Source organism: Paramisgurnus dabryanus, chromosome 6, assembly GCF_030506205.2.
Source record: "Paramisgurnus dabryanus chromosome 6, PD_genome_1.1, whole genome shotgun sequence".
Taxonomy (NCBI): Eukaryota; Metazoa; Chordata; class Actinopteri; order Cypriniformes; family Cobitidae; genus Paramisgurnus; species Paramisgurnus dabryanus.
This window is the reverse complement of record NC_133342.1, coordinates 49793595-49811699: the sequence shown is the minus strand read 5'-3', so window position 1 is coordinate 49811699 and position 18105 is coordinate 49793595. Positions and strand designations below refer to the sequence as shown.

The following is an 18105-nucleotide window of genomic DNA, read 5'->3' as shown; positions in this document are numbered from 1 at the left end:
TCCACCACGCCTTGAGTGCATGGACTTACTACCAGGCCTTTACATTGCCATCTAATGATAAATTCAAAACGGTAACCAAGGTCCAATAGATAAATTATTACAGACATTATTATTATTGAAAATGTATTTAATAAATGTGTAATATACATAGTAGAGATAAATATGGTCAGATCAGCCAGGCCTTTTACAGCCTGATAGCGCTGTGGGTCCGTGGCTGGCAATAATGGTACGATCCAGCCGCAAACACAGAAATGGAAAATTAGAATAACAAGTCATTTTTCAAAACTTTTGACCAGTAGCGTATATATATATTTAGATTTAAAGTGTATTTACTGGAAAACTGTGTGCACTTTGTGAAAAACAAAACAATTATCAATGGTTTTAATTACATAAAAAACACAACTTTATTTCTTTGTAATATTTGTGGTTTTGAAATATCTTGTATTTATTGAGTATAGGTCTGGTTTGATCAGGGTTCGTAGTTTGGAGCCAATACTTTCTCTGATGCTCTTCTCAACTGCACTGGCCCTACACTCCAGACAGCTGGACCTTAAACTGCGCCTTGACTATCTCTGGGCCACACAGGTACAAAGAAAATACTTACCGTAAGTTTTACTAGTAATACAAAGGTAATCCAAGTACACAAATTTTTATTTGTTACTCCACCAGCCTGTCACTCACTCTGTAATCACTGCTCCATATTACCAGAGTTTTGATCAAAGCCACTGTGGCAAAAAAAACGTATTATGTCCCCTATAACAACACTCCATGCACACATACACAGTGCGCACACACAGAGACCACCTTTTGGAACTGATACACTTCATCAATCATCTTTCTGATCCTTTAAAAAAACAAGTGTTTTTGGTGTGTACTGATGGGTCTATATTCAGATAAAAGTCTTTGCTCTTTGACTGTATCTGATGTTGCACAAAAAAAAATTGAGCCCAAACGCAAAGGAGCAGAGAGAGAGAGAGTGAAGAAAAGAAAAGAGTAAAAAAGAAAAGCCCTGGGGCCTCTTTATAAATGAGGCCCCTAGACACAGATGCAGTGAGATGCTGCAAAATCTGACTTTATTGCCGCCATTTTTGTGCCGGGTCACAACAGGTATAGTTCCACAAAACTCATTTTAAACATGTTTTTTACAAGACTTTTCAAAACAGGATATAGTAGTCTAGAGTTTTTTCTTTATGTGAAAATCATTCTGCCTACTCATTCGCATAAAACAATATATTGATTTAGAACTTCTATGACAGTAGTCTAGAGTTTTTCTTTATGTGAAAATCATTGTGCCTACTCATTCACATAAAACAATATATTGATTTAAAACTTCTATGACACTTTTTGCTGAGAAAGGCCATAAGCGAGAATGCATGATAATCTGTGATTTAAACAAAGGAAACAAAGTAGGGATGAAAATGATCAATTAATTCATTATTCATTAGTTGATTGGCCTTATCGATCGATTAACGATTAACTGATGAACGGCTATTTTCCTGAGAATGTACATTTCTCACTGTCCTAGCTAACAGAAATAAGTTCTAAGAACGTTCCCTGAAAGTTCCCAACGTTCCCAAAAACGTTCTGCCAACGTAAAAAGTGTCCAGTTTTCTTGATTTTCTAAGAACGTTTTTGTGTTGTCTGAACTGTAGAGGAATGTCACATTTTACCATTTTTAAACGTTATGACAATGTCGTGTTTTAATGTTCACACAATGTTTAAAACAACAACTGTTTTTATATTGACTTGTTTGGTTGTTATGTAAATGACAGAGAAACATTGCATTTTATTATTTTAAAACTGATATAAAACATTATTTCTGAATGTTCAGTTTACGAGTTCGCATCACTGACAATAAAGTGGGACTGCTAATATGCGTGTTTGGCGTGCTGTCCCTAGGGATGGCTCCCGCGAAACTGACGTTTCGACACTGTGTCGAGATCCCGAAGCGTAAATGTTTCGAAACACTGCTCCGAAATGTGATTCGAAACACCCATGTCACGTGATGAAGTGATTCGAAACACCAAGCGGTGCATTTCACAAGTATTTCGAAAGGTGGCGTACCTGTCGAATCTGCGTCGAATCTTAAACTGACAGGGTAGGAAACAAAACTGACAATACCTCATAGATGCGTTTTTGGCGAAATCAAATACTATAAATTACTGAAAAGAAGTAATTTTTCCTCATAGGTATGTAACACTTAGGCTACTTACAAAAAATGCATGCCAGCAACAAGTGTCCCTTGTGTGAGAATATTTTCAAAGGCTGGAGAAATTATATGTAAAAAAGAAGCTGGTTGAGTTTATCAACACTGAACAATTTATATATTTAAATAACGATCTTTATATGTAAACAATGTGGCATATTATGGCTTTAATATATTTTATGAAACTCTTATTATTTATTTGGTATATCTCTATTCAATTTTTTTTTTTTCATTAAATAGATCCGAATAGCCTATAGTTATCGACAATTGTGAGCCTAAAAGCTCATGTAGTTGTCAAACAGATGTTAAAACAACAACAAAAACCATTTTATTATGATGACGTAGCGCATGCATTTCCCGGGTTCGATCCTAAGATTTGATTTGATTTGTTTATTTGCACATTTAAAATACAACTTTAATAAATCCATAAAAGGAAATAACAGAAAAAAAATACAGTGCGGGAGAGAGTGAGAAGAGCCTAAGGTCTTATAAAACCACCTCCCCGAAATCTCATTAAATGAAACATATTACATGATCAAACAAGACAATACAATCAATACATAAATAATTTTAATATAACAAATTTACAAAATAAACCTATTTGTATATTAACATTTTTTTCAATTCTCTTTTAAAAGAGGTTAAAGTGATTTTAGTCTTTAGTGCAGAATCTAAATGATTCCAGAGGGAAGGCCCTCTGTATTTTAGTATAGATTGATTAGCTGTAGTTCTACAAAAAGGAAGATACAAATCTTTACAGCGCCTTGTGGAGTAGGCATGAACATCCGAAGAATACATGAAAAAGTTTTTAAAAGCTCTGGGCATAATTTTTATCATATTCACATACTTATACATAAAGATATTTATGCAATAGATGTTAACATTAAATATTGTCAAGATATTATATTTTATGAAAAGCGGAGCAGATGATGACAATCTATTTGAGTTACTCATTATTCTAAGGAATTTCTGTTGTATTAATAAAATCTTATTTAAATATGTTTGGCATGTTGCACCCCAAACAATATTACAATACAAAATATGAGGATAAATTAAACCGTAGTATAATGTTTTCATACATGAAATATCAATTAAAGAGCGAATTCTACTCAATACACCAACAGATTTCATTATTTTTCTGCAAACATATTGAATATGAAATTTCCAGGTTAGTTTTTGATCAACAATAACACCTAGAAATTTTATTTGATTCACTTGACTAATTTTAAACCATCAATTGATACCTCTATATCTTGATAATCTCCTTTGTTTTTTGTACTAAAAATCATAAAATTAGTTTTTTGTATATTAAGAGAGTTGATTAACTTTAAACCATTTAGAAATATTTTGTAATTCTTCATTTGCTTCTCTTATCAATGTATCAATGTTAGAATGAGATAATAGAAGACATGTATCATCTGCAAACATAAGTGGCATAACATTTTTACAGACAACTCCCAAGTCGTTGATATTAATTAGGAATAATAGAGGTCCCAAAATGGACCCCTGCGGTACCCCACATAAAAGTTTTCCCCTACTTGAGCTGAGATTATTAACATAAACAAATTGCTCTCTCTCTTCCAAATAGTTTTGTACCCAAGTTAAAACTGTATTTTTAATACCATAATTTTCTAATTTTGCTAAAAGAATATTATGATTTACTGTGTCGAATGCTTTCGACAAATCTAAAAATATACCAATAGAATTATTTTTCTCATGCAGATTTTTTGTGATTTTATCAACAAACTGCAAAAGAGCCATTTCTGTAGACATATTCTCTCTGAAACCATACTGGTGATCATATAAGATCGAATTTTCTATTAAGTGTTTTAATATCCTTTTATAAACTAATTTTTCAAGAGTCCAAATAAAACAAACACTAATCACAATAATGGTGACTTAAAATTAAACAAAACATCAAAAAGATCTACGCATGAGAGTCGAGAGCACTATCCACTCTCCCATTCTATCACTTGTGTGTCAAACAAACAACATGTGGGATACAATTTGTTAGCGCTCGTCTAAAATCTTGTCAAGGCTGCTTCATGTAAAGACATGCAAACGACCGCTAGGTGTCACTGTGGAGGCGGTTTCGGATTGATGTTTCGAAGCCTCGAAACATACGGCACAATTGATTCAACTGTTTCAGTGTTTCACGAAGCCTCGCTCTGTCCACCACTAGCTGTCCCGGGGCGAGGGTTCTGAGGTAGGGAAATATGAGGTCCAGCACTTTCACAGGAGTTTGTCATTAAGGAGTTTTAGAAACTTTGGACAAAAAATGGCCACTGTATAACTGGGACACACAAATGTGACCCTTCACGGAAACCAGTGACACAAGTCAGCAGCACAAGTTTCGAGAAAATGAGAAACAAAGGTTTTTTTTTCAAAATTTGTGATTTTCGTTTTATTGCAGAATCTGTTAGTTGAGATCACGAAGAAGCCTCTCCATGTTTGAGATAGCAGTTTTTGTACATTTAAAAGCGTACATTTTGCGGTTGAAATTGGCTTGTTTTTCCGGAGATTCTAGCGTGCAGCGGGGGGCATCATTGTCTGTGTGTATATTTACATACTGTACAAGCTTGTGTTTTCGCCTCTGCACCCAAAGGGAACAGCGTTGCTCCTGAATAGGGATAGTTTGCCAAAAAATGAAAAAAATATCATTAATGACTCACCCATGTCGTTCATAACTCAGAAGACCTCCGTATATCTTCGGAACACAGTTTAATATGTTTTAACGTTTTAAGATTTAGTCCGAGAGCTTTGTGTCTCCTCCATTGAAAATCTATGTACGGTTTCCATGTCCAGAAAGGTAATGAAAACATCATCAAAGTAGTCCATGTGACATCAGTGGGTCAGCTTGAATGTGTTGAAGCATCGAAAATACATTTTGGTCTAAAAATAGCAAGAATTACGACTTTATTCAGCATTGTCTTCTCTTCCGGCTCTGAACCGCGTGAAATCCCATGACTGTATTGACGCGGCTGACCTGTCCTTCAGACATGTTTGCTAAGTTTTTTTTTTCAAATTTAAAAATTGTGCGTCTCCCCAGACTGTAAACAAAGCTCAGGCGCACAAAACAAAAGAAAAATATAAGAAGCTGGGGCGGAACAAATAACAGTCAGCAGTGTTGTACGTCAGCCGCGTCACTGACTTTATCAGTTTTTGGTAGCCCAAAATGAATGCAAGTAGCCTGAATAAAAAATACATTACTTTTAATGTAGAATATTAAGACAACACATCTATCAAAACACAAATAACACATATCAATTTTCAGTACATATCAATCATCAGTACAAATTTTTCTTCTAACCGAAGTGAAATATCTAAAAACATCAGATTCTAAATCTGAAATATTAACTGAAGTCACAGATAAGAAAATGCCACTTGACTTTGTGGGCATAGCACAGGGTAATTCAATTAGTTTTACCACAGGCCAAATTTTGCCAATACAAAGCCAATAGGGCCTCTAACCACAATGTTTAATCTGCTTTTCTTTTTGTTGTTTTGATGCTGTTGTTTTTTTAACAAACAAACAAAAACTGGATTTCCATGTAAACTAACTGTTCCTGCTCATCCCCACACCAGATATACTCACCATTTAAAAGTGGTTTAGTGGATCACAAAACTCACAGTTTGGATCATCCAGTTACAGATTGGATCATTTTTTCAATCAGAAAAACGGGGGCTACTGTCGCTTTAAGAGCGATTCTGCCCAGAGTAACTCTCTTCACTGCTCGTACAATCTATATCACTTTAAAGCTTGCTGAGAGAGATTTAATTTTCTTACGTGAGGATAGTAATGACTGACAGGACGAAGTTGCAGGATTTGCCCAACAAATCCATGACAAATCAGTACGGATTGCTTCCTGTACTACGGCTTCGCGCAATCGCAAAAGTGACAGTAAAACTTGAGCACGCGCTCAAACGTAATTTAAATACCCAATGCCTGAATTTCATACACCATTATTATCCATCCAAATCTGTGAAAGAATGCATAAGCATTTAAATATATTTTTTCCTCCCTATAAGTTAAGATAGCCTGACAGGCAGGGCGGGGATGCATTTTGATAGCCCGACTGCAAAGCACAATAGTCCTGGGACGTCGGGATAGCGATTTTGCGAGCCCTGTTTATGCAGCGCTGCAGTCGGATGATGTCAAAGTACCGCGAGAGCTCTTCAAGAAATCTTACAGAGTAGTTTAATTTCGACTCGCTCTCGTGGTACTTTGACGCATCTCTCTGTCAGTTCTTGCAGCGCAGCATGAAGTCAAACACATAATTTACACAGAGTTTGTTGAATTCTTTATATAATTGGCTACATGTTTTGTCTATCAATATTTTCCATGAAGTCATTGGCTGATGGAGGATACGAGCAAGCAATTGGTAACATCTCTGAAGGACGTCACGTTTTCGACGGCGCTGTTTGGATTATCTATTATACTACCGCCCTATTTTAAATACAAACTTTGAAGGCGGGTTCATGTGTTTAACGGAACGTAAATTACCGGAGTGTAATCTCATATACCCTTACATGTTACGATGTAAATAGTCCTCAGATTGTATATTATATTCTATTACCAGACGGTCATGCGAAATCTGATGTAAACAATAGACTATATATCTATATTTCACGGATAATACGCATTTGTGGACAAAAAGATCATTGGATGATTCACACATCTGAAACAGACTGGATTCGACTTGTGATCCCCACAAAGGTAAAAAGTTCTGTTTATTTTTGCATGTTTTCATCCGGATTCTTTCACAAAATACTAGTACATATGATGCTAAAACATCTGTGTCTCAAAACGACTGTACAGGGGGTATGGCTTATCTAAATGAGATGTAAATGAGCCCTATTGTCTCTCCAGGCCTGGAAAAGGGAAAAGTGTTAATTCTTCTTTCTCAAATTTCTTAGCATTCTCTTTCTTGAATGTGTTATATTCAAATGGCCACAACTTCTATAAATCTTATCAGATTTTCATGTGTTACACATCGTTGGAAAGCTTAGAAACTGCACTTTCAGAATCTGTGAATAACTGAAAATGCCCCAGATCCGACTTGTGACACTACTTTCCGTGACTGGTCACAAATATCAAGAATCAGAGTATGAATCTATTTAATTTCAATTCATTTCAATTTTATTTATATAGCGCTTTTCACAATTGGTGATTGTTTCAAAGCAGCTTTACATTAATAGAAGCAGTGGAAAGCACAGAAAATCGACAGATAGCACAACATAATACACGATAGCACAAGCAGCTAAATTTGCTGCGGCTATGAATCAACATTATAAGCGTGCGTATTACTAATGTAACGTATAGAAGAGGGTGCTAAGTTAAGCCCAAGAAGGCTGCCTGAATCTCAACCATGGTGACAATTAAATGAAAAACTTAATGCTGCAATGCATGCTGGGTATCAACAAATTACAAATCTCATTCAGGACTCCCAGCATGCACTGCAGCATTGATAAATAATGATTTTTTTTTACAATTTTCTTTGTCACCATGGTTGAGATTCATACTCTGATTCTTGATGTTTGTGCATCCCAATTATACAGTGGATTTTTTTGTCCAAAGTTTCTAAAACTCCTTAAGGACAAACTGCTGTGAAAGTGCTGGATCTCATACATTATTGACAGAAAATAAACTTTTGATTAGTAAATTAATTAGGTGATGATCTTTACCATTATGTACAAACCACCACAGAATTACACTATTAACTTTATATGGTCATAATAAATGTGGTGTATTAACACAAAGTTAACACAACCAAGAAAAAAAACTAGCAAGCAAAAGTCAGGGGTCAAGAGTCCCACTAAAACAAACACTAATCACAATAATGGTGACTTATAACGAAACAAAACATCAACATCTAAACCTAATAAGTGAATTGTGTTTTCTACAGCAATTTATTTACTGAACGTTCAGAAATAATGTTTTATAAAATATATAATAAATATAATAAAATAAAGTAATATAAATAATAAATATAATGTTTCTCTATCATTTACATAACAATCAAACAAGTCAATATAATAAACAGTTGTTGTTTAAAACATTGTGTGAACATTAAAACATGACATTGTCATTACGTTTGAAAAGGGTAAAATGTAACATTCCCCCAACGTTCATACAAAACAAAAACGTTCTTAGAACGTCAAGAAAACTGGACACTTTTTACATTGGCAGAACGTTTTTGGGAACGTTGGGAACTTTCAGGGAACATTCTTTTTTCTGTTAGCTGGGGTATCACTAGTGTCTTTAACATAAAAGCTAAATATATAATATATTGCTTATATACACTGAATAAAAGTGCATGTTATATTGATCAATTGATGTTTTATTGTAACAGTTGGGATACAGTACAGATAATGGCATTTATGTAGTTTAATAAAATAAATTATCCACAGAAAATTAAAATATATAAACAAATTATTGTGTACTGGCTGACCTGTTGCATGTGAAACAGTAAGGGTGGGTTGCACCAACAAGGATTAGGCCTAAATCTGTTTTAAATCAAGGCTCATATTCAGACATGGGGACTTGTGACTTGGTGACTTGGACTCGAGTCGACTCGAGTTGCTATTTTTGTGACTTGTGACTTGACTTGACAAAAAATAAAATATTTGAGACTTGACTCGGACTTGGAAGTTAAAGACTCGGGACTTGACTTGACTTGAGACACGATGACTTGAATGACTTGAGTGTTAATCACATCATGTTTTCAGTTTAAATATAAAATATATAAATTATTTTAAAAAATAAAGTCGACCCAGCTGGAGCGCAGGCTGAGAATGGTGTTGTCATGACTGAATCACGACACTATCATTCGCCATGGCCTCTCGTACCTTACGCACACCACGCCCACTTAGATCAGATATCAACATGTCAGCCGGAGGGGTACGGAGGGTCATCGCTTTTGGCTTCAACAAGATGGCAAAAGACGAACAGTGCGTTGCAAGACATGCAACATTAAAATCACAGGCAGCCAGACGGCAACCTCCAATTTTGGTCGTCATTTAAAGAGCCATTATGCCCAGTAAGTGCTTGTCAATTTGTTAATATCTGGTTAGTTGGTAGTTAGCTAATGTAATAATAGCTAATGTAGCCCTCATCATACTGTGTTGGGGACAAATGTAGGAAAAATAATTTTGATTTATTTTACAACCCCAAAACAGAAAAAGTTGGGACACTGTAGAAATTGTAAGTAAAAAAGGAATGGAATAATTTACAAATCTCATAAACTTATATTTTATTCACAGTAGAATATAGATAACATATCAAATGTTGAAAGTAAGATATTTTGAAATCTCATGCCAAATATTGGCTCATTTTGGATTTCATGAGAGCTACACATTCCAAAAAAAGTTGGGACAGGTAGCAATAAGAGGCCAGAAAATGTAAATGTACATATAAGGAACAGTTGAAAGACCAATTTGCAACTTATTAGGTCAATTGGCAACATGATTGGGTATAAAAAGAGCCTCTCAGAGTGGCAGTGTCTCTAAGAGGTCAAGATGGGCAGAGAATCACCAATTCCCCCAATGCTGCAGCGAAAAATAGTTTTCTGAGTTTCTAAGAGAAAAATTGCAATGAGACTGAAGTTATCATCATCTACAGTGCATAATACCATTCAAAGATTCAGAGAATCGGGAACAATCTCTGTGCGTAAGGGTCAGGACCGGAAAACCATACTTGATGCCCGTGATCTTTGGGCTCTTAGATGGCACTGCATCACATACAGGAATGCTACTGTAATGGAAATCACAACATGGGCTCTGGAATACTTCCAGAAAACATTGTCAGTGAACACAATCCACCGTCGCTGTTGCCAGCTAAAACTCTATAGGTCAAAAAAGAAGCCATATCTAAACATGATCCAGAAGCACGGGCGTTTTCCCTTGGCAAGGCTCATTTAAAATGGACTTTGGCAAAGTGGAAAACTGTTCTGTGGTCCAACGAATCCAAATTTGAAGTTCTTTTTGAAAAACTGGGATGCCATTTCATCCAGACTAAAGAGGACAATGACAATCCAAGTTGTTATTAGCGCTTTTTTCAGAAGCCTGCATCTCTGATGGTTTGGGGTTGCATGAGTGTGTGTGGCATGGGCAGCTTACACATCTGGAAAGGCACCATCAATGCTGAAAGGTTTATCCAAGTTCTAGATACATATGATCCCATTCAGACGTCGTCTCTTTCAGGGAAGACCTTGCATTTTCCAACATGACAATGCCAGATCACATACTGCATCAATTACAACATCAAGACTGCATAGAAGAAGGATCTGAGTACTGAAATGGCCAGCCTGCTAGTCCAGATCTTTCACCCATAGAAAAGATTTGGTGCATCATAAAGAGGAAGATGCGACAAAGAAGACCTAAGACAGTTGAGCAACTAGAAGTCTGTATTAGACAAGAATAGGACAACATTCCTATTCCTAAACATTGGTCCTCCTCCAGTTGTTCCTTGTATGTACATTTAACTTTTCTGGCCTCTTATTGCTACCTGTCCCAACTTTTTTTGGAATGTGTAGCTCTCATGAAATCCAAAATGAGCCAATATTTGGCATGACATTTCAAAATATCTTACTTTCAACATTTGATATGTTATCTATATTCTACTGTGAATAAAATATAAGTTTATGAGATTTGTAAATTATTCCATTCCCTTTTTACTCACAATTTCTACAGTGTCCCAACTTTTTCTGTTTTGGGGTTGTATAAAATACTTCTTTTTATTTTTGAATACTTCTTTTTCAAGTTTGCCACCTGAACACACACACAGAGAAAAATTACTTGATTCTACAATGTTAGGGGCGGTTCACATGCGCGCTCAAGTTCGTTATTTCAAATTTAGGCGCGCGAATGGAAGAGGTGCGACACGCTCGTTTTTTCTGGGCACATGTTTGAGAGAGAGATAGAGAGAGAGAGATTGAGAGAGAGAGAGAGAGAGAGAGAGAGAGAGAGAGAGAGAGAGAGAGAGAGAGAGAGAGGAGAAAATGTAACAAAGTTTAATGTTGTACATAAACTGTGTTTGAGAGAGAGGGAGGTGTTCAGAGAGGGGTCTGTTGGATGTTAAGCTGTTATTTGTTTTATGGACTCAATGTGGAAAATTTCAAACACGGTTGGCAGAAGTGAAAAATAAATAATTTATGAAGTTACAATTTTGTTTGATTCCAAGATGTATTTTACTGAACATGAGTATTTACAATGCAAATCCAAATTATTGTAATTAACTGATAGTTACTTACTTTATATCTTGTCACTTTATTAAGATCAGATTCTGCAGGTAAAATTACAATAATAAGGTGACTTGACTTGGACTTGACTTGACCTACTACAGGACTTGACTTGACATAGCCTGTGACTCGACTTGACTTGCCCAAGAAAAAACATACTTGGGACTTACTTGAGACTTGAAGGTTCAGACTTGAGACTTACTTGAGACTTGCACATGTATGACTTGGTCCCATCTCTGCTCATATTTAACAAATCTGTTGCACCAAACTTTTAACCTGTTTAAAAATAATCAGGGTTAGGCTACACTGTTATTTTGATCCAGGTTTAAATTGTACAGTAAAACTAGATTACCTTTAATCCGGTTGCTCCAATACTTTAAACTCTGTTTTAAATCTCAGTGGTAACACTTTACAATAAGGTTCATTAGTTAACAGTAGTTAATGTATTAACCAACTTGAACAAACCATGAGCAATACATTTGTTACATAATTGTTATTAATTCATCTTTGTTAATGTTAGTTAATAAAAATTTAAGCTTTAATTGTTTGTTCATGTTAGTTCAGAGTGCATTAACTAATGTTAACAAGATTTTAATAAAGTATTAGTAATTGTTGAAATTAACATTAACAAAGACGAATAAATGCTGTATAAGTACAGTTCATTATTAGTTCATGTTACCTAATGTAGCTAACTAATGAACCTTATTGTAAAGTGTTACCATCTCAGTTAGGGATTAAGTTTAAACTTGCATATGAGGAGGTTTTTTAATTAAATGTGTGGCTAAATCATCAGAAACAGACACCACAAGCATGGTGGCACTATTTAAAGATGCGTTTATTGTAACGTCTCAACAAAATAATTTGGCTATTAACAGCACCGGTTAAAGCTACCGATGCTCATATGCGCTTCTTTTCTGTCACACGCTCCAGTCAGAAACCAAAGGGCAGTGCAGACACAGGACGGCGCTTCATGACAAATGCGTCGGCACATCTTGTTCATTATATGACAATATCTGAGCTTCACAATATTTCCTACCACATTGCTCCGTTAATACAATAGATTGTTTTAAAAGATCATCAAATGTTTTAATTTGTATCAGCTCTTTAGCCCTCTTGGGTTTCCACTGTTCTTATTTGCGTGGATCCCCCACCTCACGTGGTATAATAAAACGTATACAGGTCTTTGTTTTCTTAAATAATAATTAAAAATTTGACAACAATGCAATTGTGAATAATTATCTTTAAAAATGGAAACTTTCTCTATCCATAGCCTATTTGCTTTTTTGAATTTTTTTTAGTAGACTTTGTGTTTCAAATCATGAAAGCAGCGCTTTTCTGGTGATTTTTTAGAAAGTTTGTAGTTATGCAAACTCTTTCATGATGTCTATACATCTATCCTCTAAATCATGGGTCACCAAACTAAGGCCCACGGGCCGAATCAGGCCCGCCACCTCCCTTTGACTGGCCCCCCAGCCCCTCTGCCCCCCACTACTTGAACCGGCCCTATGAGGCTATTTTATTTTTGTAATTGTTTTTTGTAAAGTAATAACATGTTCGCATCTGTTATTTTGTTGATTTTGTTTTAGTTATAAAATTATATTTAGTTATAAAATTAACTATATGCTCGTGATCAAGCGGTGACAGACAACGCACATGCAGATAACTGTCACAGAACTGGAAGTGTTCAGGACGGCAAAATAGCTAGCGTTAAACGAAAAGTTGATAAGAGAGTTTTCAAAGAACAGTGGACCAACGATAATTTTTTTGTTCAGTGTAAGAACCGTGCAGTTTGTATTATATGTAAAGAAAGTGTGGCCATTTCAAAGAATATCATCTGTGTCATCATCATGAAACCCGCCACAAATGGCGCTTCTCCACTGCATAGTACCCCACGGGTTAGTTTAGTTTGGGTCGGGTCAGCTTACTTTTGGGAGCTTTTCCATTGGGTGCAGTACGTAGTACCCGATACTTTTTTCGTACCACCTCGGTTGGGGTTCCAAGCGACCCGAGCTGATACCAAACGTGACGCGAAAACATTGTAGGTCACTAATGGGTCTGAGAGAACCGTTATTGCAGCGTCATTGCTATAATGTAGATTAGCTTTACCTGTGCTAGGCTAGCTTGCGCTGTCTCGAGCAAAAATGTTGTCATCTGTGCTCTGCTTAGGGTTGCCAACTTTCTGAAATGGAAATAAGGAACGGGGGGGGGGGGGGGGGGGGGTGTGGGTTGCCTGGGTCCGGTGACATGCCCCCACAGAAGATAATTTTGAAAAAAATAACCCCTGAAATGAAGACTTCTGGTGAAAATAGTGGAAACTAATTAATAAATTTAGATAAATATATTTTATACAACTTCTTACGCCTAAATATTTAATGAATAGCAAAGTATGCCTAATAAGTATACAAGACTGAACCACATAGATGTGAAATATAAAGGCTATCATATCATGATCATTTTGCCAACAATGAACCATGGTTTTAATTTAAGTTTATAATACGCCCTCTTCAAAGACCCCACCCCTTTTTAAACCTTGAGCTATCTAACTCCATAATTATTTAATAAGAAACCCATCAGAAATGATTGACACATTATAGGACGGGAGGGAGCGAAACACAGGAACAGAGGGAGAGCACTGGAGAGATATATGGATTGTTTGGCTAAATCTGTACTATCTCTTTTAATACAATCAATTTCTTATCAACTATATTTGAGTTTTAAAAATCCACATAATTACATACCATATGAGCCTCTGGAGACGACTGACGGACAATGAACCTTAACATTGCTCCCTCCTGTGCCCGCAGCCTCTTGTGATTATCTACTCATGCGTGCTGCTTTATATCACACACTCCGCCGTGACAAACAGAAAAAACGCGACGGCATATGGTACAATTGGGCTTGTATTCATTGTCCCTCACGCATTCCAGCCACGGGTAGTCATTTTCCCATTCAATACTATATTTTTGTGCTCGTTTCTTTTTCGCCGGCTGCTCGGATGCAGTCATTTTTACATTTCCCGCTTTTGTCTCTTGTCGTCATCGTTGCTATGATACGTGACATCACAATGACTTAAACGACCAATGGGCATTCCCTGATGGGGCTGCAAGATGTTAAAAACGCTACGCAGATCATAGACAAACAGAGGGAGAAATTACCGCACCGTCAGGGTTTTCTTATACAAATGACGCGGTCTTCGTTCATGGCTGACATATTATAAGCTATGTGTCTGTCATGTATTTGCACTGAATTAATTTTCATACAATACGGAACAAACTGCGTTCCGTATCAGTTCAATACGGAACAAGAATTTTATGTGTCAAATACGGGACGATTCCGTATTATACGGAACGGTTGGCAACCCTAGCTCTGCTATAAGTTCCCAAACTCACGAACAAACATCCACAGGTTGAGAATCCGGGACACCATAACATTTTTTTCCAAACTTGCAGTTTGTGGCGGAACATTCGCGACGAGCATGTCAGCATTATATATGCTTAAATGCAACTTCAATGAGGCTCAATGGAGCGCCGTCGACTGACGCGCGGTGTTTGAACAGAAACTGTCATGTGAGACTGAGGTAACGTTAGTGATAAACGCGATGTGCAAACATCTATTTGTGGTGGCCAATTTTAATTTTGTGGCAGACTGAGAAATAATAAATGTATGGGAATGTACAACGCTCTCACTTGTATGATGTCACAGCAGTAGGAAGCGCAAATATAAAGACCCGCCTATAATCCCACCCACTGCGAAGTGATACTAAACTCGATGGAAAAGCTAAACACGCCAAAGTGAGGTGAGCTGACCCGACCCAAACTAAACTAAACCGTGGGGTACTATGCAATGGAAAAGCTCCAAAAGAGTATGCTAGCTAGCGAGGGTAAGCAAGAGAAGACAGGATTCGGAGGATGAAAGGCGTACTGGCCGCACAAAAGAATGTATTCCTTCACCAAACTCAGGTAAACCAGGCTGCTGTCCGAACTAGCTATAAGGTAGCTCACCTACTAGCTACCCATGGAAAGCCATTTACTGATGGGGACATTGGCTGTGCCAGGCCAGTAATCTCTACTGCTGGTGGTCATCCAATTGGTCTGGGTCATACAATTCTATATAGCTGACCCGGACCCCATCACAATCAGGAACGATAATGTGGCCCCCAGAGAAAAAAGTTTGGTGACCCCTGCTCTAAATAATCAATTTTGTATTGGTAAACTGTGTCTGTGTGCTCAGGGCGGCTACATCGGGTTAGAGCTCTGCGTGGTATGAAAGCATTTTTACATTATATTTTAACATTGTAGATTCAGTAGCCTAATATCAGTAGATCCGGATTGGCCAGGGAGGACCGGGTGAATTCCCAGTGGGTGTTGTCATGCCACCGGGTTGAAGGTTGCTGTCCCTATGCTGCCAGTACTTATCCTGCCCCACTTGCGTAATTTGCAGGTGAGATAGGCTATGTCCCTGCCGCTTTATGCCCAAGTTGTGTCCCAAGTCACTTATTGGAAGAGTTCTTGAATTAGAGTCCATAACATTTGGAAAACGCATGGAAAACACATGACCCGCTGTTTTCTTCTGCTTTTCAAAGCGCTCACCTGTGAACACAAGTTTTGTTTCAGACACGTCTACATTTAAAATAAACTTGAGCGCGACTTGACATGAATGGCCTCTAAAAGTAAAGGATCTACAGATTGTACTTTTTTAAATCTTAATCAATAATCAATAATAATCAATAATATTAATCAATATAACATTTCTTAACAAAAATCTATTCGATGCAACATTCATTAGTTTATTGGAAAAACTTGTTTCATATGAATATGATGACTTCAAGTAAAACAAAGTTTTGAAAGTTTATATGTTTGTTCTTTTTTTGACACAATGTAGGCCTTACTCGCCTTATTTGGTAGTATGATCTTAGTTCTAAATAATTCAGATAAGGATTTTTATTTTTCCATCTGTTTCCCCTATAGCCTACTTGATAAATCTTGCTTGTGTAAAGTATATCAGGGGTTTCCAAACTTTTTAACCAAACATATAATCTCAAGACCCACCATTTAAAAAAAAAATAGAAATATAGAGGAAAACACAAACACATTTGTTCCCTTCACTATTTTTTGAATAAGTTTAATTGAATAATATTTAAATACCGTATGGCACGGTAGCATAATTATGGCAAAATCATAATTGTTTTGGCTACTGCATGTGCATTACATTAGAAATTATATGTTTGAAAAATAAAATGAATTGCAAAGCTACATAGAACAGTGCACTATTGCAGACTTATGTAGGCTACTAATGATTTAATGATATCATTTTAATATAGTCAGTCGTGAACTGAAGTGGGCTGGTCTATCATCTATGGCATGAAACTCAGGGCTGAAAATGAGTCTCACTCCGGCCCTGACCGACATCTATTTCGACAGTTTTAGCGTCTCCCCTCCAAATACCGACCACAATGGCTGACCGCTCTTTCCTTTCAGGTGCACCTGTGGCAACACCGGAATACATCTTGCCAGGTTTTCATGGCAGATTAAAAAAGACAATTACTGTCAGTGCAAAATGTAACAGAAAATAAATTAAATATCTCTCTAAATTCTATATAGGCTATGACTACATCTTTGCCCTACTAATAAATAAAGTATTTTTCAAACATCCGTACAAGCAAAGAGTGTCGAGTAAAGTGCATAAGCTGTTCTGTGACATGATGCCAGGTCCAACCGCTCTCAAATGCCATAGGGAAATGAAATGAAATCAAATCACGATTTTATGCACTCCTATCATAATGCAAAAACACCTGATCCCTTTTTTTATCTCCATAGAAAAATTTGAGATGATCAGACATTAACTCATGGACATATTAATATATTACTGTCGGTGATTATGTAAGCATGGAGATTGCATCGTAGCTACACTGTGAGTTAATAATTTTTTTCGTAAACGTGTAAAATAGTGTCTGTTTATATAAGATCCTCTATTGAAATTAGTGGAGGCTTGGACACGGTCCAGGAAACAGTATTCATTACTTCATAACTTAATAAACGATTGTCAGACCAGCCCTCACGTCTAAATTTCACAAGAGTTCCGATGGCTACCGTCTTTTTATTTATTTAATACTGCACCGCAAGAATCTTATCGAAGCCACAGGAATGCAAACCTCTAGAAAGGGTCATGCCACTGGCATCCCAACCCATTGGGCATCCATAAAAAATGAAAATGAAATGTGAGTCCTTATTAATCCGTGTATCGTTCGTTCAATCGATTTTTCAAATTAAAAACAAAAATGATAAAACGAATAACGACTTGTTTTTCGATTTTTTGATTGTGCATTCAGATCAAAATACAAAATATGAATAACGGGATTAGGACAAATTTTAATTTTGATTTTTAATTTTATACCTAAGCAGACATATGCCAATGAAATCATTTTAAACAGATCAAGTAGCCTACTATTGTGGTAACATATTACAGCCATTTTAATAAGGTTGTGCATAATAACAGAGCAATCATGCTCTCCTGTAAGTCTTATTCGCTTATTCAGGCCGACTTTTAAACTTTTGTCTGCTATTATTATTCATTCGGATATGGCACGGTGATAAAAAAATATGTAGGCTATTGCCTTAAAAAATAAATGCTGCACAAAACTCTTCCACTACATGAAAAAAA

General features: G+C 36.5%; 1 protein-coding gene across 1 annotated transcript in view; it reads left to right on the top strand.

The window, feature by feature from the left end:
* adcy1b (adenylate cyclase 1b) overlaps window positions 1–18105 on the top strand; it is a 550524-nt gene that overhangs the window by 409747 nt on the left and 122672 nt on the right. The window contains exon 14 of the mRNA XM_065272926.2: window positions 459–585. Within this exon, the coding sequence (XP_065128998.1) occupies window positions 459–585 (127 nt within the window). The remainder of the gene's footprint in view (window positions 1–458; window positions 586–18105) is intronic.